Genomic DNA, 19,832 nt, shown 5'->3' with positions numbered 1-19,832 from the left:
TCTTTATTTATTTTAGAGAGGGGGGGGCAGAGTGTGAGCAGGGGAGGAACAGAGATAGAGGGAGACCCAGAATCTGAAGCAGGCTCCAGGCTCTGAGCTGTCGGCACAGAGCCCAACGGGGGGCTCGAACCCATGAGCTGTGAGATCATGACCTGAGCCGCTCAAGTGACTGAGCCACTGGGTGCCCCAATGGCAGACTCATTCTCTTCATCTCATCCCTGTTAAATGGATCCCATCATGATTCAAACTTCTCAAACCAGTATTGTGTGCTAAGTAGCCACTGTCAGTGGATCACAGTTGACATGAGTTTGTCCTGACTTCCCTCCGCATGTAGTGCTTCACTCTGAAGGAGGGATTAGTGGTGACCAGGATACCACAGACTTTAGGAAGATGGGTTCTGCGGTTCGGCTGCCTGCATTCACATCCTTTTTCCACTGCTCCCTTTTTATGTGACTTTGAGAAAGTTACTTAACTTCTCTGGACCTCACTTTCCTTTTTTGTAATATGCAACATAACAACCATACCTCATGGGGTTTTAGACAGGATTAAATGCAATAATATGTATAAAAGAGTGCTTAGAACAGTGCCTAGCATATGTAACTCAATAAATGCTTACTATTGGAAGGCTGGTGGAGGAAAAATCCTTAGACTGACACTTTGTGGTGCCCTTTCTATCCTTCAAAGTGGTCTGATGTTCATTCTGTCTATGAGTGTGGATTGATCCCATTTCAAAGTTTATTTAGTCAGTAAAAATTTAGGGCTTTCTTTAGGCTAGGCTTGCAGCCAGGTGTTTAAGATATAATAAACAAGTTCCTTTCAGAGCTTGCAGTGTAGTGGGGATGACAAATAGTTTGTTTTGAAGCTAGTTACAGTATCCTTAATAATTGCAGTGATTGGAGCTTGCACAGGGTCTTTAGGGAGCAGCCTTCTTGGTGATAATGTTAAATCTGGGTGGGAAGATTAATACTTGAGTTGTCCCGATCTGGCTGGCCTCTTGCCAGTGTTTCATAGGTATTAGGTCCTTTGGGGAATTGTTAATGCTTGTTTTCGTGGGCAGCACATCTCAGTGGCATGCTCATGCTCCTTGGCATTCACTCAGTCCCTCGACTGACTGCCCCAGGATTTTCCCATTGCTCTCTGTGCTGCTGTCCCTCTGTCTCAGTCAGAGCTGAAGGAGCTGAGGAGCAGAGATGTGAAGACAAATGAAAGAACCCTGAATTTGCAGCGCCAGAGTAGCTAGGTCTCTCTGTGCGCCTTAGGAAAGCGTGAATAGCCCAGCTTATCGAGTCGATGAGTTCATCCCCCTGCCTAACTCAGGATAGGGTAAATGTCTGCGACAGTCTTGTATGGTGGCGGTGTGGAATCTGGGTGGGAGAAAAAATATCCTTTTGTGGCTGGGGGTGGGCATTGGTGCTGTGACCCATGCTGTCCCCTCACTGGTGTTTTACAGTAAACAGCTGTTGTGTGACGTGATGATTGTGGCAGAAGATGTCGAGATAGAAGCCCACCGTGTGGTCCTGGCAGCCTGCAGCCCCTACTTCTGTGCGATGTTCACAGGTATGGCGAGGGGCTAATGATAACCCACGATTATGGGGCTGCAGCCCCAGTGAGAGAATATTTTGGGTGGTGGCCTGAGGGGAGGCAGGAGACAGAATGCTATGACACTCACTGTAAGGAGCTTCTGTGTATCAGATGCTATGTTTTGCACTATGGGGGTCTTGGTGGAACCAGCCAGGCATGCAGCCCCTTGTCTACTATGAGGAAAAAAGAGGTAGAACCATAGAGTTGATTAGTTCTCACACTTCAGCATGCATCATAATCATGTAGGGGAGCTTTTAGAAGTGTAGGCTCTTGGGCTTATCCCCACACCTCTGTTCTTTCATTTTGCAGATGAGAAACACTGAGGCTGACAAAAAGGGAGGGACTTGCCCAAGATCACATAGGAAATGAGTGGAGCTTGGCTTCTTGATGCCTGGCCCATTGCTGGACCAGCTTGTCCTTCCCTGGCCATTCCTACCAGGCAAGGTCTGCAAACCCTCTTGAGTCTTTACAGGAGTGTGGAAGAGATTTGGGAGAAGTGATGGCAGGGCTTGGAGGGGAGAGGAGAGTAAGATAGGAATTTTCACCATCTGGCACCTTTGCAAACTTTCTAGAGGGTCCCTGTTTCCTGTATATGCCAAATAGTCCAGTCCAGCTATTTCACATGTGAGACTGAATGCCTTGAAACCCATGGAGCTTCCTGTCTATAGTACCTCACAGCACCTCCCCTGCTCACTGAAGACCATTTGTGCCTGCTGAGACCCTCAGGCTGGGTCAGGTGTCCCTTCCCCACGTTCCCCAAGTACCCATTGCTGTTTGTGAGTGTGGTCACTATCACTCTTGTGTTGCTGTCTGTTTTCTGGCATCCTCAGTGCCTGTGCTGTGACGTCTTGTGTATCGGCGGCTTCTCATCCTGCAGATTACAGGCCATGTGTCTCCCCAGAGGGCCTCCTCTGACCACCTTTGCCATGGTTCCTCACTAAGTTCCCTTCTGTCTCATAACTTGAATACATAGTTTTTCCTAACGTTTATCCCTACCTGAAAATCCTGTTGTTGGCTGTTGATTTTTTTTTTTTTTAATCTGTCTCTCCTCACTAGACTGTAAGCTCCTTAAGGACAGGAGTCTTGTTGGACCTGTTTGCTACCATATCCTAAGCATCTGGTACACGACCAGAGTCAAATGTATTTTAAATGAATGAATGAAATGTTTCCATAGTTGATTATGAGCTTTGGGCACTCGAGGGCCATGTCTTGTCACTGCTGCATCCTCAGAGCCAACCACAGGGCATGGTATTTAGTAGGAGACAGTAAATAAATGAAGCTTAAAAAGAATGAAGGTGGGCTTGCTAAGAATGGGTGAGTGCAGGCACCCTGTTTTTGCTGAGTAGGCTCTTTCCCTTCTCCTAATATAGTATGTGGCCTCTCATGGGCAAGAGTGGTTCTAGTTGGGGATGACTTAGTGATTGTGTTTTGAGAGTTCCTCACAATGTGGACCCCCCCCCCCTTGGCTCATTGTGTGAAGGAGCTGTAACTCAGGTAAGTGGATCAAGCCACTCTTCCATCACCCTGAACCTTGGGTCAGGAATTAGCAGCCTGGAAAATGTAGTTGTGAAAACCAGTGAATTTCACTACCTGGAAATTTTGAGCTGCATGCTCTTTGAAGTAGTTTCAAACTCTAGTAGCAAGGTTTTTATGTCTTTATTTACCTCTCTCGTTCATCTGTCTATTTAAAAAAAATAATTCATTTTGTTTGCAATAGTTATTTGGTTGCAACTTCACTAAGTAGCTCTGCCATTCATTGTTTTCTTGTGTATGTGGTTTGGAAAGTCCAGTATTGAGAGAGGAAATCTGTTTGGAATTGCGATGAATTGTAGTATTGCCTCCACTTGTTGCTAATGAACTTGCCTCTGGAGTAGTGCAAGGGCCCAAGCAAGAACAAGATGATTTTAGAAACATAAAGAATCTGAATGCTTCTGGAGCAGATGTTGGATTCTAGTCGTTAAAGGGAGGAAAAAATCAAGAAGAAACAGTCTAATATGATGCCCAGCTCAAGTCATCTGTTGAATCTGGTTACTGTCCATCCTTTCATCCTTCCAGCCAGCCAGCCAGCCAGCCAGCCACATCTGTCTGTCTTTCTACTCACCCATGTACCTCTTCAAACACTACTCACATATGTGGATTGCAGAAAAGAAATTAGAGAATGTGGACAAGCAGAAAAAAAAATATATGTAATACATCATCTAGATAAGATTATAGTTCATATCCTTTCAGATTTTATATTTATAAATATATACATATATGCCATAAAATTTTAATATAGGGGCACCTGGGTGGCTCAGTCAGTTGAGCATCTGACTCTTGATTTTTGGCTCAGGTCATGATCCCGGGGTTGTGGGATCGAGCCCCATATCTGGCTCTGTGCTGAACATGGTAGCTTGGTAGCTTGAGATTCTCTCTCTCTCCCTCTGCCCCTCTCCCTTCTTTGTGCTCGCTCACTCTCTCTCAAAAAATAAAAAAATAAAAAATACCTAAAAAAATAAAAAATGTAAAAACGCACCAAAATAAAATTTTAATATAAATGAGCCATTTTGTATATACATAGTTGATGTAATGTGTATACTTAAAAAAAATTACTGTTCATCTTCCTGGGATGTTCTTCCCCCTGCCTCTTTGCCTGTCTAACTCCTATTCATCTCTCATTACTGCTTAAGCAACACTTTCTCAGGTAGACTTTCCCATGATCCCCTTGGATTAGGTTAAATTCTTTTGTTATTTACTCTTGTGATACCATACATTATGCTTGTCTTTAGTATCACTGCTTATTTCATTACTTCCTCAATATCTGATTGCTCTGGTCAGTCAGTTAAGAACTCTACCTTAATTCACTGCTGTCTCCCCACTGCCTACCTGGATCTTCCATGTAGTAGGTGCTCAGTGAAAATTTGCTTAATCAAACCATTGGTCTATGGTCAGTATATTTTCACATCAGTGAAATCACATCTACGTCATAATTTCAATGGCTTCGTAAGATTCCATCATATATGTCCAAGTCAAAAATTGATTTCCATTTTGGTTAGAAATTCTAATTCTTTCTGATATTTTGCTATTATAAGTAATACTGTCATGGGTATCTTTGCTTCTTAATATTTATTTATGTTATAATTATTTCCTTAGAATAGACCCCTAGAATAGGGGTGTGCACATGTTGAAGATTTGAGACACATGCCACAAATTCACATTTCCTAGAACAGTTGGACCAGCTTATGCTTCCATCGGCATTTTGTGAGATTTGTGTATTTTTTGAGATCCCTTGATTTGGCTTAAACCTTGGTAAGCAGGTTTAAAGAGTAACATTGTAAAATTTTGTTCTAATTATCAGATTCAGCTTCAGAATTCATAAACTTAATCATGAAAAGGCCCAGCTGACTTTTTTCTTTCAAAAATTTAGATAATTTATTTTGTTTTGTTTTTAATTTTAAATCCAAGTTAGTTAAAGTATAGTGTAATAATGATTTCAGAAATAGAATTTAGTGATTCATCACTTACATATATCACCCAGTGCTCATCCCGACTGGTGTCCTCCTTAATACTCATCACCCCTTTAGCCCTTCTCCCCACCCTCCCCCTCCATCAACTCTGTTTGTTCTCTGTATTTAAGAGTCTCTTATGGTTTGCCTCCCTGTTATCTTATTTTGCCTTCCTTTCCCATATGTTCATCTGTTTTGTTTCTTAAATTCTGCATATGAGTGAAATCATATGATATTTGTCTTTCTCTGACTTATTTTGCTTAACATAATACATTCTAGTTCCATCCATGTTATTGTAAATGGCAAGCTTTCATTCTTTCTTATTACCAGTAATATTCCATCATATATGTATGCCACATCTTCTTTATCCATTCATCAATCGATGAACATTTGGGCTCTTCCCATACTTTGGCTATTGTCGATAGTGCTGCTATAAACATTGGGGCGCATGTGCCCCTATGAATCAGCAGACTATGTGTGCATGTGCCTATGTATCCTTTGAATAAATACCTAGTAGTGCAATTGCCGGGTCATAAGGTAGTTCTATGTTTAATTTTTTGAGGGACCTCCATACTGCTTTCCAGAGTGGCTGCACCAGTTTGCATTCCTACCAGCAGTGCAAAAGTGTTCCCCTTTCTCCACATCCTCACCAACATCTTTTGTTGTCTGAGTTGTTCATTTTATCAGCTGACTCTTGTTAAGTCCATTTCTATCAGCATGTGTAAGGCCAAAATGAAAAAGAAATACTCGTGACGTTCTTCTGACTTGAGTGGTGTGATTACGATCTTTTTATTCGGGCTTAAAGTGTTTTTACTTTTTTGTCCTCTGAGTTCATATTGCCCAAATGTCCCAGATATCAACCCTGCTCCTTGAGCATGTTCTGCACAGAATAACTTGGGATAAATGTGACAGTGAGGTCTGAGTGCCCAGAGGAGAGTGTTGAGAGGCAGCCAGCTTGCAAGAAGATCCAGGATGGGCTGTCACTCAAACTGCTCAGCACTCCTTTAGCACAGGGATTAGAGAGGCCAGCAGTGCTATGTTCTGCCCATCTTCGTCCTGTGAATAGGGAATACTTTAGATTGCCCTGCTTCCACCCCATCTAGCTCCTCCATCCCTAGGGAAGCACATTTTACCAAAATAGCCTAGTCAGTTTTTTTCTCTCTTTTTTTTTTTGTCCTTTACTATGGGTTCTGTGTACTAGAGTATTTCCACTCCATATGGGTCCCTACGTGTCATCTGAGTACATTAAAAACAGCCCCATCTTATGGTGTTAAAGGAACTGGGTTTTAAAGAATATGTGGGCTCAGGGTATTAATGCCCCATCATCACTTGATAGAGGTGTGGGGTTGCTTGCTTTCCTGGGTTCTCTGTGGTTCTTGGGGATGTCTAGGTACAAGGTCTTAAGGTATGGCCTGAGGATTTAAAGAAATTTAAGATCTACTCTTTTAGTCCAGGTCACTCTCATCTTTCACCTAATTTCCTGCAGCAGCTTTGGTACTAGTCAACCTGCCTCCTATTTTGTTCCTTCAACCCCAGCCTGTTCTCTATACTGTAGCTATAGTGACTTTCCAAAAAATCAATCTGATGCATCCCTCACCTGCTTAAAATCTGACAGGGGCTTTTGAAGGGGCACATGCACCACAATGTTTATAGCAGCACTATCAACAATAGCCAAATTATGGAAAGAGCCCAAATGCCCATCAACTGACGAATGGATAACAAAGATATGGTATATATGCACAGTGGGATATTGCTCAGCCATCAAAAAGAATGAAATCTTGCCATTTACAATAACATGGATGGAACTAAAGTATATGATGCTAAGTGAAATAAGTCAGAGAAAGGTAAATAACACATGATTTCACTCATATGTGGAATTTAAGAAATAAAACAGGTGAACATAGGGGAAGGGAAGGAAAAGTAAGATAGAGAGGGAGGCAAACCATAAGAGACTCTTAAATACAGAGAACAAACTGAGGGTTCCTGGAAGGGTGTTGGGTTGGGGGATGGGCTAAATGGGTGATGAGCACTAAGGAGGACACTTGTGGGGATGAGCACTGAAACCATTATTACACTATATGTTAACTAACTTGGATTTAAGTAAAACTAAAAAAAGATGTGTCATGAAAGCCATGTTTAAATGCACATCATTTTCAGAAATGATCGTAGTTAAATTAAGATTTATTTAATACTAAAAACTAAAAGAAAGTAATTGGCTTAATCATTCCGCCATTTGAACAAGCATAGAGTATCCTTTGAATCAATATTTTGATCCTGATCTGATCCCTCGTTAACATAACCTGATAGCTGAAAGAAAAAAAAAATCCGTCAGGGGCTTTCCATTGCTTTCAGGATGCAGTCTGAACTCCTTGGCATGGCCCACAAGGCCTTCCATTTGCCTAGATTCTGCTTCTGTCTCCAGCCTTGACTCCCCATTACTCTCTCTCTCTCTCTCTCTCTCTCTCTCTCTCTCTCTTCTCCCCCCCCCCCCCCACCATTCCTCTCTTTGCTGTGCTTCTGCCACATTCAGCTTCTTGTGGGCCCAGAACAGGTCCTGTTCTTTCTTGCCTCCAGACCTTTACATACACTACTACTGTCTTTGCCTGGAATATTGATTCTTCCCTCATACTCCCTTCTCTCCTAACTAACCATGACTCCTTCTCCAGATCTCACTTTAGATCTGTGGTTCTTAACCATGATGAATCAATCTGATGAAAACAATGGATTCTCTTCTCCCCAGTGGCAAATACGGGTTCCTGTGTACTATTCATTTTGCATACAGGTCAGGGTGCAGGAATCCCTGCTTAACAACTCTTTAAGCTAAGCCCTCTTTTCTAGTATTTAACACATTTCATAATTGTTGGTTTACTTGTGTCTCTCCCCACTGGACTGAGCTCCATGAGGGCAGGGCCATAACTTATTCATGGTTGTGTCCTCTGGTCCAGCACAGTGCTTGGCACATAGGGACTGCTTGATATGTGTTTGTTGAATGAATGAATGAATGAATGAATGAACAAATATCTGCCCTTGAATGGATCATGTTCTTTTTGGAGGAAGAGGACATGCATGGTAACAGATGACAGGCAGAAGTGGAAGAGGCTAGAAAGATGTGCGACTAACACATTTTCTGAAAATGAATAAATCAGGAGACTATAGATGCTGGAGAGGATGTGGAGAAATGGGAACCCTCTTGCACTGTTGGTGGGAATGCAAACTGGTGCAGCCACTCTGGAAAACAGTGTGGAGGTTCCTCAAAAAATTAAAAATACATCTACCCTATGACCCAGCAAGAGCACTGCTAGGAATTTACCCAAGGGATACAGGAGTGCTGATGCATAGGAGCACTTGTACCCCAATGTTTACAGCAGCGCTTTCAACAATAACCAAATTATGGAAAGAGCCTAAATGTCCATCAACTGATGAATGGATAAAGAAATTGTGGTTTATATACACAGTGGAATACTACTTGGCAATGAGAAAGAATGAAATATGGGCTTTTATAGCAATATGGATGGAACTGGAGAGTGTTATGCTAAGTGAAGTAAGCCATACAGAGAAAGACAGATACCATATGTTTTCACTCTTACGTGGATCCTGAGAAACCTAAGACCATGGGGGAGGGGAAGGAAAAAAGAGTTAGGGAGGGAAGCAAACCATAAGAGCCTCTTAAAAACTGAGAACAAACTGAGGGTTGATGGGGGGTGGGAGGGAGGGGAAAATGGGTGACGGGCATTGAGGAGGACACCTGCTGGGATGAGTATTGGGTGTTGTATGGAAACCAATTTGACGATAAATTTCATATTAAAAAAAAAAGAAAATTCAAATCTGAGGTGGTTGGGCTGGGCCTCTTGGCAAAAGCAGAGGAGGAGGGCTCTTGGGTTGACCTTGAAGATGGAAGGACATATAGAGCTCATGTTTTGTTTTATTTTGTCAGAGTAGTCGAGGTAAGGAAAGGAGCAAGAATGACCAAGCCTTTGTTGGTTTCTGCTCCTCAGGAATTACTGGAATCCATGGAATTATGAGATATCAAGGAAAACCCCTTTTTTTCCTTTTCTTCTTTTTCCTCCAACAAGTATTTTTTAAGTGCTTGTTATATGCCAAGCACTTTGTTAGGTGTTGAGGATATCTTGGCAAATGAGCTTGACAAGATCTTCTCCCTCTTGGTTCTTGTTTGCTAGGTCTTACATACTAAGTTGTCCTTAGAATTTGGACCAAGGCCTTGTTTGGGAATACTTTTATGAAGGTCATTAGTTAGGGTTAGGTTTAAATTATCCAGGGATTTGTGAGAAATGACGTGCAGTCTAGAGTTAGGCCAAGATTCAAATCCCAGCCCTGCCTCTCACAGCCATATGCAAATACCTTTTGAAATGCCAGTTCTATAGTTTATAAAATGGAAATAATGTCTACCTCCTGGGGTTGTTACAAGGATTGAATGAAATAACGTGTATAAACCCTTGGCAGAGGTTCTGGCACACAGTAGCAGCTATTACTGCTACCACTTTCAGAGTCTGTTTAAGCTGAAGCCTTAGTTTGGTGCAGTAATTTCTGTTGGTTTATAAGAAATAATGTTGGATTTTACAAGTCTGTGTGATTTATACCGGTTTCTAATATCCTATAAAGGAACTTTCTTAAAATAGATTTTGGTTTTTGAGGCCATAGTTTTTCCTTCACGTGGTTTTCCCGTTTGCTTATTGAAGTTTAAGTATTTAATATAGAAAATTAGAAATTTTGGAGCCATGTAAAGAAGCAGGAAAAAAATCTCCCAAAGTTCCACCATCTGTGTCTGAATGTTTGCTGTACATTTGACTAAGAATGATCTTGCATCCCCCAGAAAAATAAAACTTTTGCCCATATATACTGGTAACTTCGTGTAATTTCAGGAGTTTCTACTTGTTTACCCCGAAGTTACAAAACTGATTGATCTTATTCTCAAGTACAACTTCCACAGAGAGAAAACAATCAAGCCAGGCTCTGATTTCACACTCACATAAGGGCTTCTGAATCCCTTGGTTCTTGCAGTCAGGTGTTTCTTTTTTTTTCAGTCTTTTTTCTAAGGCCCAAGTTCTTAAACTAATAATTGGCTGCCTGTAATTATCATTTGCATTATAATTATCAGCTGGACTCTTACTGATGACTTTCTTAATAGCTGTTTAGAAAGATAAGTTGAACTTTTGATTTTCTTGGGTGTGGATTTTTATTTTATGTGTCTTGGAGTAAACTCAAGAGAGATTGTGAGAGCCTGTCTAATGGGTGCAGTAGAAATCCCCTATCTTTTCCTCTTTCCCCTTTGCCAGTTTGTCCTGCCTCAAGGCTCTTTGTGCTGAGGCCTTTTCACTGACTTCTACCGGTAATCAGAGAGAAGACAGAACAGGGTGGAGGGTCTCTGGTCTACCTGGTCTGATGGTGGAAGGAGTGGGCAGAATTTGGAATGATTTTCCTCCCTCTTCCAGACTCATTCAAATCTCTAACTGTGTTGCGCTGGGAACTGTAGATTGGTGGAGGAATCATGTGCTGCCCATGCCGCTTGGAGGTGGGCGTCTGCAGCCCACACGCTGTACTGTACTTTATTTTCTTGGCTCCAGCACACAAATTCCATAGAGAGAAAACAACTACCCGGGCTCTGTTTTCATACTCACATAAGGGCTTCTGAATCCCTGTTTCTTGCAGTCAAGTTGCCCTTTATTTCAGTCTACAAAGACACATGTCTACCCTGTCTTTTCCTACTGGAATCAGCAGCCCTTGTTGGATGAGTTTGGCTGTAGACAAACCCATGTGCTGTGTAAGAGGGCAGGCTGGGGAAAGGGGCCTCATTTCTGTGCACATGTGGTACCGCTGCTGCCCTAGTTCACAGGCTCTGTCCTTTTCTTTGTTGGATTATTATCAGGGCCTCCCAACTGTTTTCCCTGCCTCTGATCCAGCTTCCACCGTGCATCCAAAATTTCATTCAGAAATACCCATCTGTTGATGTCATTCCCCTGTTTAAAACCTTCCAGTGGTGCTACTCCTAGGATCAAGTCCAAACTCATTTGCGTGGCTTACAGGGCTCTGCAAGCCCCGGCTGCTGCCTCCCTCTCCAGCTTCTTCTCACTGGCACCCCATACCAGCCTCTCACTCTTCTCCAGATTTATCCTTTTGGCACTTTCCTGCCTTTACAACTTATGGCTCCTGCATCCGGCTCATCCTTCCTCACCTTTGCTGCCCGTGGAAATACCCAGCTTAAGTGTGACCTCCTACTAGGATGGCTTCCCAGGGCTTGTTTGCTCCATCTTTTGCATTCTTGGGATTTAGTAGAGGATCGTGAGTAGAGTGTGGACTCTGGAGTCACACTCACTGGTTTCAGTCCCAGCCTGGCCCCTTCCTAGATGTGTAACTGTGGGCAAAATGAATACCCACCCTCCTGTGCCTCAGTTTCTTCATCTGTGAACTGGGGATAGTATTAATGAAACTCCTAGGTTGTTGTGAAGATTGAAAGAGGTGCCACTTTAAAGTGCTTAGCCCATTGCTTAGCTGTAGTTAGCACTCGATAAATGTTACTTTGTATTGTTGTTGTTATATTGGCATGTTATTTATATCTCCATTAAGCTCCTATCGCCTCATATATTTTTATATATCTGCCCAGCTAAACTGTGCGCTCCTTGAGGGCAGGTGCATATCTTGTTCACTTTTCTGGGCCCTGTATGTACAGGTTTATAGTAAATGTTGGTTGAATGAGTTACTACTGCACACAGATTTGCCTTCAAAATGGGAATGGGCAATAGACAGAGTGAGGAATGCATAGAGTTGGGTTTGCAGATGATCACAGACCCAAAGTTGATGTGCCCTTGAGGTCAGCTGTTTTATCCTCCTCCATGCCTGAATCTCTTCTGCCACCTCCCAGTGCTTTTATGCTGCCAACACTGGGCAGGAGGCTATGTGAAAGTTAAGCACCAAGTTCGTGTCTGTTTTGGTTTTGTTTTGGACTGTAGGTGACATGTCTGAGAGTAAAGCCAAGAAGATAGAAATCAAGGACGTGGATGGGAGGACGCTGAATAAGCTGATTGACTACATCTATACGGCAGAAATCGAGGTGACTGAAGAGAACGTCCAGGTAAACTCAACCCCAGCTAATCGCTCACCACGCACTATTATTGCATCATTTCATTGAACCCTCGCGACAACTCATTTGGTAGCTGGAGAGGAAGCTAAAGCTCCAAAGAGGTTAGGTGACTTGCCCTGCGTCACATGGCCTTTAGTTGGGTGAAAGACCCTCACACCCATGCCTGTCTGATCATGGCACCCATACTCTTAACCGCTAAGCCGTCATGCCTCTAAATGAGCTTGGGCACCAGAGCAAAGTCTGTAACTCATGTTGGTTCAAACTCTGGGTGAAGGGTGACCCCACTTCTCCCCAGTCATCATCTCATCTCAGGGATTTTCAGTGTGGATTGTGAGGCTGTTAAAAATTTTTCCTGTTTCAACATTAGTCACCTGAGTTTCTTTGAGCACTCATGCTCAGAGATGGAGGTGCCAAGCACCAGGCCTGAGTCTCAGCAGGGGTGTGCGGCTGCGAAATGTGTGCCTTTTCCTCCTTTTGCTGCCCCGCCCTCATCCTCAGCCATCTGGAGCCTTGAAAAGAGGAGCCAGCAAAGACACTGCTTCACCCAAAGGTGTGCGTCTTAATGGTTGGGGACATGAGGCAGCACCGGCATGCTTCACTAGGAGAGATGGTTGAGGGGGTGTGGCCCATTCTGGAACCTACAAACCCCTGGGCCAAACACAGACACAGGACATGCTATTTCTAGTCATTAAGGGCCTTACTATTTCAGTAAAGTGCTGGAAGGTACATGTGATATGAAGGATTTTCCTTTTTTCTTTTTCTTAAAGCACAGTTCCACCTTCCTTATTGTGAGGCAGATACCTCTCCAGTGACCAAAATACCTATTTCCCTTTTCCAGAACACCACCTCCTTTATCAGGATCACGGTATTTGGAAAGCTGAGTTGGTAATCATTTTTTCATTCAATTCAACCCAGATGTTTGAGTGCCTCTTATATGCTGGGCACTTCGTTGGGCTATGTGGTTGTAATGGTAACAGGGGTGATTCCGTTGCCTGCTGTCACGCAGTTTGTGGTCTGGGGGTGAAGACAGATGCTCATCAAATCAGCACACAAGTAATGTCTGTGCACAGATTGTGATAAGTCCTTTGAGGTAGGGAACATGGTATATAATTAGAGAGTATCAAGGAGACGCAGTTTAGATGGGTGAGGGGATCTGGGAAGGGCTCTTTTGGGAGATAAAATTTAAGCTGAGGCTTGCTATGGTGAAGGGTACTTGTGAGGGTAAAGGGTAAAGGCAAGCTGAGGGTCTGAGGCACCCTGCGTTCGGGCCTCCGGAGCCTGCCTCTCAGTAGAGCCTGCCTTTGTCTCTGGCCTCTGGATAGACTTTCAGGTTGTACAGTGATCTAGTCTAATCCCCTTCCCCTTTTAAACTGAGGTATATACCCCATAAAACAAACAGCCTTTGCAATTCATTTCTAGTCTTTTTCATCCAGAATGAAATCAGCAAGGGAGTGCTCACATCTTAGGTCTAGCAACAGAAACTAAACAGCTGAATGACTTTTGGGCAGTAACAGTAAGTGCAGAATAATTTGATATAAAGTGAGTACAGTGCATGTGTTGAAAAAACATATGAAAAGGTTGATATCAAACCACCATCACATTTATAGTCACTTGGATACTTTGAAAAGTGATGTACATATTGATATTTACAGAATGAAAGGAATTATATCTTTTGCAACTCTAATGACCAATGCTAGATGTCAACTGGAAAATGTACAGTGGGTTAATAATTTTTTGAAAAACCTTGCATTAGGGTATATCAGTAACTATTAATCATATAGTGTAGTATACAGAGTAATGACCCTCTCCCAAGATGTCCATGTCCTGATTCCTGGAGCCTATGAATATGTTAGGTTCTAACTGTCAAAGAGCAGTTCACTGTACAGATGGAATTAATGTTGTAGATCAGTGGACAAGCAATAGGGAAATGACTGTGCATTATCCCTGTGGGTCCAGTAGAGTCAGAGGGGCTCTTTGAAGTGGAAGATGGAGGTAGAATAAAGAGAATCAGAGAGATATGACCCGACACAAACTCAACTTGATGTTTCCATCTTTAAAGATGGGGGCCATGAACCAAGGAATGCGAGTAGCCTCTAGAAGCAGGAAAGGCAAAGAAACATATTTTCCCTTAGAGCCTTCAGAAGGAATGCAGCCCTGTTGACACCTTTATTTTAATCCAGAGAGATGCATTTGGGATTTCTGACTTCCAGAAGTGTAAGAAAATAAATTTGTGTTGTCTTAAGCTACTAAGACAAAACCAAACACTTCCCCACCATCCCCTCCCCCCCAAAAAAACCGCACCCAACAACAAAAAAAAAACAAACCAACAAATACAACACTGTAGGTGAGGTTGTAGATTGTATGAATGGAACCAGCTTTTTCTAACCTTTTCACCATGTATTTGTTGAATAACTTTCTTTATCCCCCCTCAAGTCCAAAGTATTTACAAACTTGGATAAGTAGAAGATGTTCCATTCTGGATCCTTATCTCCTGGCCGGGTATTTGTCTTTGTTGCTTTGGTCTAACCCAGTGGTAGTGTGTAAACACCATTATATGAAGGCAGGTAGCAGCAGATAAACTCATCAGAGTCCTCTATAGAAAGTGGCTTCACCACTGTTTGTTGTAAAACTACGTTATAGGGGTAGGGCAGGGGCCAGATTGAAGATGTGCAGGTTCAGAGGAAGAAGTAGAGATGAGGCAGGAGTCGAGTCTGAAGGGAGGCCTGGGTCTGAGCCGTAGCTTCACCCCTGATCAAGAGTGAGTGCACTTGTTCTAGCTCTGTCCCTGGCATGGTGTCTGTTTTCCCATCTGTAAAGTGAGGGCATGGGATTCAGTGAGCTTGGGCCAGAGAAGACACTTACTCTGTCAACCCATGATTTGTGTTCCCTCCCTTCTACTAGAGCCTCTCTGACGCCCTCACTGACACCCTGCCTTAAGGATCCATTTTCATATAGTAGCCGTTTTATTGAGTGGTCAGACTGTCAGCCTTCAAATCCTGGCCCCACCATTTTCTAGATGTGAGATACGAGGCAGCTTACTTAATCTTTCTGTACCTCAGTGTCTTCATCTGTAATATGGGCGTAATAGCAGTACTTAATTTCATAGAGTTAGTGTGAGGATTAAATGAATTAATATAGATAAAGCCTTAGAACATTGCTACCCTGTGCCAGGCAGATAGTATGGGCTCTGTGAGCGCTGTGAGCACAGAGACCCTGTCACTGAAGAGCACATGGTCTGAGAGTAGAGATGCATGGCTAGGCAAATAGGTACTCAGCAGTGTGGAGGATGGGGATGGTCATGGGGGCAGCATCACTGAGGAGGTGTTGTGTGGGCCCCATCTTGAAGGAGTACTGGGTGGTCAGGCCTTCCTCCTCTGCCTGCATGCCTGTGTCCCCATTGGTACATGAGCTCCTAAAGGGGCCTGCTGTGTTCATTTGTGTGTGTGTGGTGAGGAGTGGGGCACGTGCAGGGGCTCCAGTGGAAGGCACAGTGTGGAACCTTTAGGGAACTGCGTGTTGCTTGGAATCCATGGGATATACTAACTCTGTTTACATTTTTCCTCCTCACTTTACAATGTGATTTGATTGGGGTGACCTCCAGGAAAACAAAACAAAAAAGGTTGAGAAGAGAAAGTTTAGATCAAAACATGGCTGCTTCTTCATGCTGTGACGTATCTGCTGAGGCAGTTGCTCACAAGCTGTAAAGACAACCTTTGTTGAGGATTTGGTGCACTGAGGAGGTGAGCCTGGAGGCCCTGGTACTCCCCTGAAAGCCTGGGAAACAAGGATCAGAGTCTGGAGCTTGGTTAAATGGCTCCCAGCGCTCTACTCTTAACCCCTTCCCAGGCACACAGGCACTGGACAGACTGAATTGCCTTTCTCTGGTGGAGGTAACAGCCATCATAGCTGGCACTTACTAATACTCATTGAAAGCCAAGCATGTGGCAGTCACTTCACATGCGTTATTTCACTTAATTACATCACCACCAAATGCGAGTATTCTAGTATGATCCCTCTTTCACAGTGGAAGAAGCTAATGATCCGAGTGGTTGAATAAGCGGTAGCGTTAAGATTTGAACCCAGCTCTCTCCGTCTCACTGTGCTCTGTTGACATGGGGAATTTGAGTTGCTTGTTAAATGAATGATCAGAATCTTGACTTCCGCTCCTAATTTTAATAGTAATAAAAAGCAGTTTAACTGAGCACTCCCTATGCACCAGGCTCTCTGTTGACTGCTTTAAGTGTATTACTGCATTGGATTCTCACAACAAGCCTCGAAGGCAGTGCCATTATCATCTTTACTTTACTGTTGAGGAGGCAGAGCACAGATAGGTTCAGTAATTTGCCTTAGTCATAAGGCTGGTAAGTTGAGAAGTCAAAATTCTAAGTGACACTTTTAATCACAGCGCCATTTTGCTAGTGCTTCTGCTCATCTACATACCGCTTTCCCTCTCCTTCCCATCCTCCCTCCCTCCTTCTCTCTCTCATTCTCTCTCTCTTTCCCTCCCCCACTTTCTTTTTTTTTCAACACATTTTTATTTAACAGTGTTTCTAAGTTTATTTTTGAGAGAGAGTATGAGTGGGTAAGGGGCTGAAAGAGGGCAGGGACAGAGGATCCAAAGCCAGCTCTGTCTCACAGCAGAGAGCCTGATGTGGATGGAGCTTGAACTCATGAACTATGAGACTGTGACCTGAGCCGAAGTTGGACGCTTAACCAACTGAGCCACCCAGGCACTCCTAACCACGTTTCTATGCCAGTCCTCTTGTTTGGTGTTGGCAGGGACAGACCCACTGTGTGACTGGGGCCTAGGCCTGTCACCTGGCCCCTCTGGTTACTGCTCCCCCTCCCTCTGTGCATGGCCCTGCCGCCCTGAAATTCCAGGAGTAGGTGCTTTCTGAGGCAGGGCATTTCCTTTTGTTTTTGTTAGAGGAAACAAACTCAGTGACGGGATATCCTCTGCTGTGTTTTCATGTTATCCAAGGGAGAGAAAAAACAAAACGGGGCCTGCTCGTGAAAAATGGAGGGGAGGCCATTTGCAAGCTAGGAGGAAACCTGTAAACTCTACTGAGGGTCATCCAAGGGCCCGTTTTCCCAGAACCTTTAACACTGGGGTGACAAGAAGCAAACCAAAAGCTTTTTGACCTGGGGTCATCTTACATCCCTGTGGTGGTTCCAGCCAGCAGCTCCTACATGCTCAGCCTCCTCCTTCCAGGAGCCAAGCAGTGCTGCCCTTGTGATTCCACCAAGCCAAGAATCTGAGCTTGGTCTCTTGTTCACAACCTGTTACTGCTGCCCCTCAAGGGAGTCAGGGAGTTGCGTTGCACACAAGATAAGAGAAGAGGAAATCCTCAGAAAGCCCTTGTTGATGTGGGAGAGGGAAATGAGGATAGCCACCTTAGGGATGTTTTGCTCTCTTTTCTTTCACAGCCTTTGGGGATTTTTGTCTGTTCCCATCATGTGCAGCCCCCAGAATCCCGATGGATGGTGCCCCAGTTTATCCTTGAGACTTAGAGTTTGAGCAGTGATTTATCTTCTGGTCTCCAAACCTTGCCCTCAGTGTTCTGACTTCCTTTACTTTTCTTCACGCCTTCCTGTATGAAGCAAGTAGTGGAAGAAAAGGCCTTTTGACTCATAGCTAATCACAGTGTAAGATCAAAGAGAGGGAAGGAGCAATTAGAGAAACCACAAGTCCCCGTTCACTTTGGGAAGTCATCTTGGGAATGCTTTTGGGCAGGAGTGGATCCAAACAGGATGGAGGGGTGGTGTATAGAGAGGTGGAAAGCCTTAGAATTTTTGCCTGCTAAGTGTGTTTTGTGAACAGTAGGGAAAAGCTATGTAGGGAGCTAGCTGTATCCAGGGAGGTTTTAAAAACTGAAAGTATAACCTAAGGAATATGTTCAGGGAGTATTTATTATTTTAATTTCTTTGGCTGGTTGTCACGAGCTTGAAAATTTAAGCACCACACTGTGCCACTGCCTTTGTGGTAAAAAAGAGGGCAAGGGGGAAGGAGGTGTGTGTCTCTCACATGCTGTCATCTTGGTTTGACTGGCAGTGCAATTTGGGGGCGGACCAGACTCTCAGAAATCCTCCTCTGTGGGGCTTAAAAGGCTGCTGTCCCTTTCTTGCCTCTTCTTAGCCTGACCTTTTGGGGCCTGCCCCACCACTGAGTACAGTGTGTTCTGGACAATGTTTGATTATTCCTCTCCAGCAGGGGTTCTTAGGATAACTGGTTAGAAGTTCCTGGTTCCTAGTATGATCAGCTGTCCCAGCATGCTCAGGACTGAGGGGTCTCCTGGGACATAGGACTTTCAGTGCTAAAATGGGCAAAGTCTCAGCAAACCAGAATGACCTGTCGACCTATGGCCCTAACTGTAGATTGTAGCTAGTGCTGGGTCAAGGGGGTATCACAGAGGTCGTTTGGGGATTTGAAACACAGCTTGCTTTTCCTGCTATGTATTCAGCAAGAATGGTTAATGGTTCTCTACTTAACTAGCAGGCAAAGACTAATCTGGTCCTAGAATCTGTTTGGCTGGAATGAGCAAGCTCACAGGTTAATTGAGGTTCCCAGTTTATGGGTGCTTAGTGGGGCTACCCACTACGTGGCTGCTTAGTGGGGATGGAGCTCAGATGGTCACATTTGGAGCTACATTATAGTCTAAAACTCCCAAGAGTGGGTGAATTTACCTTTTTCCTTCTCTGGAATGAATCAGTGGTTCAAAAATTACTAAGGACATGATGTTAATTTACCGTTGGGGACATAGCATAGGGGAAGAAAGAAGGGAGAGGAGCATGCTTTCTAGAACTTTCTGGAACTCAGCTGTGTGAAGGAAGAAGTTAAGCTCATAAAGAGGAAAAGCTTGCCTTGTGGAGAGTAGGCTCTTAGCTCACTAGTAGGAGCATTGGTGGTGGAGGATGACATTGGTGGTTTCTGCCTATAGCAGGGATGAGGAAAGGCTGCCTCAGTTTTAGCACTGAAAGTCCTGTGTCCTGGGAAATGCTTCATCCCTAAGCAAACTTAGGGGGACAAGGCCCAAGAATGGGCAGGGGGACAGGCTTTTTGGCCTTATTGCATGGAGCATTCAGACATGTTTGGGGAGAAGGTCAGGGTCTAGAATTTAAATCTTGTAAAAAAAAAAAAAAACGACTTTTGTGGTGCCCTAAATCAGAAAAACAAAACAAATACATCTGTAGCCTAAGTCTTCCTGGGCAAGCTCTTGTGGATGAGAACATCTGGAGCCTGGCCCAGACACTCTCCCTGAGAGTCAAGGGAGCAGCTAAGAGCAAAGGCTTGGAACGCATGGGTGTTGTTTGGGGGTGAAATGGATGCTGGGGGCCCCGAGCTAAGCAGCCTCAATGAAACTATAATGCTCTGTGATTGTTTTTTTCAAGTTTCTTTTTTGGAAAGTCATTCTCAGACTGTGTACTTTTTCCCCGAGAGTGGGGGTGGAGGGCAGCAGAGCTGGGGTCTAATAGGACTCTGCCATCTCTTCTGGGTATTGGATCCAGAGGGCAGGCTTTGGCAGCTGTGGGCAAGTCCTAGGGAAACTAGACTGGGATTGGCACCCTTCTGGCCTGCTGAAGCCAGTCTTCTCTGGCTTTTAGGAAAAACACATGCACACACACCTGAGCAGGAACTATTTCTGTCTTCCAGGATACAGCATAAATACTCA

At 43.9% G+C, this 19,832-nt stretch overlaps 1 protein-coding gene across 12 annotated transcripts in view; it reads left to right on the top strand.

The window, feature by feature from the left end:
• Positions 1-19,832, top strand: part of KLHL3 (kelch like family member 3) — a 271,473-nt gene that overhangs the window by 188,226 nt on the left and 63,415 nt on the right. For 9 of the 12 annotated variants that reach the window (XM_053221349.1, XM_053221352.1, XM_053221343.1 and 6 more), the window contains 2 exons: positions 1,451-1,557; positions 12,032-12,153. In XM_053221349.1, the coding sequence (XP_053077324.1) occupies positions 1,451-1,557; positions 12,032-12,153 (229 nt within the window). Of the gene's footprint in view, positions 1-1,450; positions 1,558-1,593; positions 2,026-12,031; positions 12,154-19,832 lie in introns of those variants that run through there. The other 3 variants (XM_053221364.1, XM_053221369.1, XM_053221361.1) reach the window with 2 other exon arrangements.

The sequence above is a fragment of the Acinonyx jubatus genome, chromosome A1 (assembly GCF_027475565.1).
Source record: "Acinonyx jubatus isolate Ajub_Pintada_27869175 chromosome A1, VMU_Ajub_asm_v1.0, whole genome shotgun sequence".
Classification (NCBI taxonomy): Eukaryota; Metazoa; Chordata; class Mammalia; order Carnivora; family Felidae; genus Acinonyx; species Acinonyx jubatus.
This window is presented reverse-complemented; position numbering and strand designations above follow the sequence as displayed.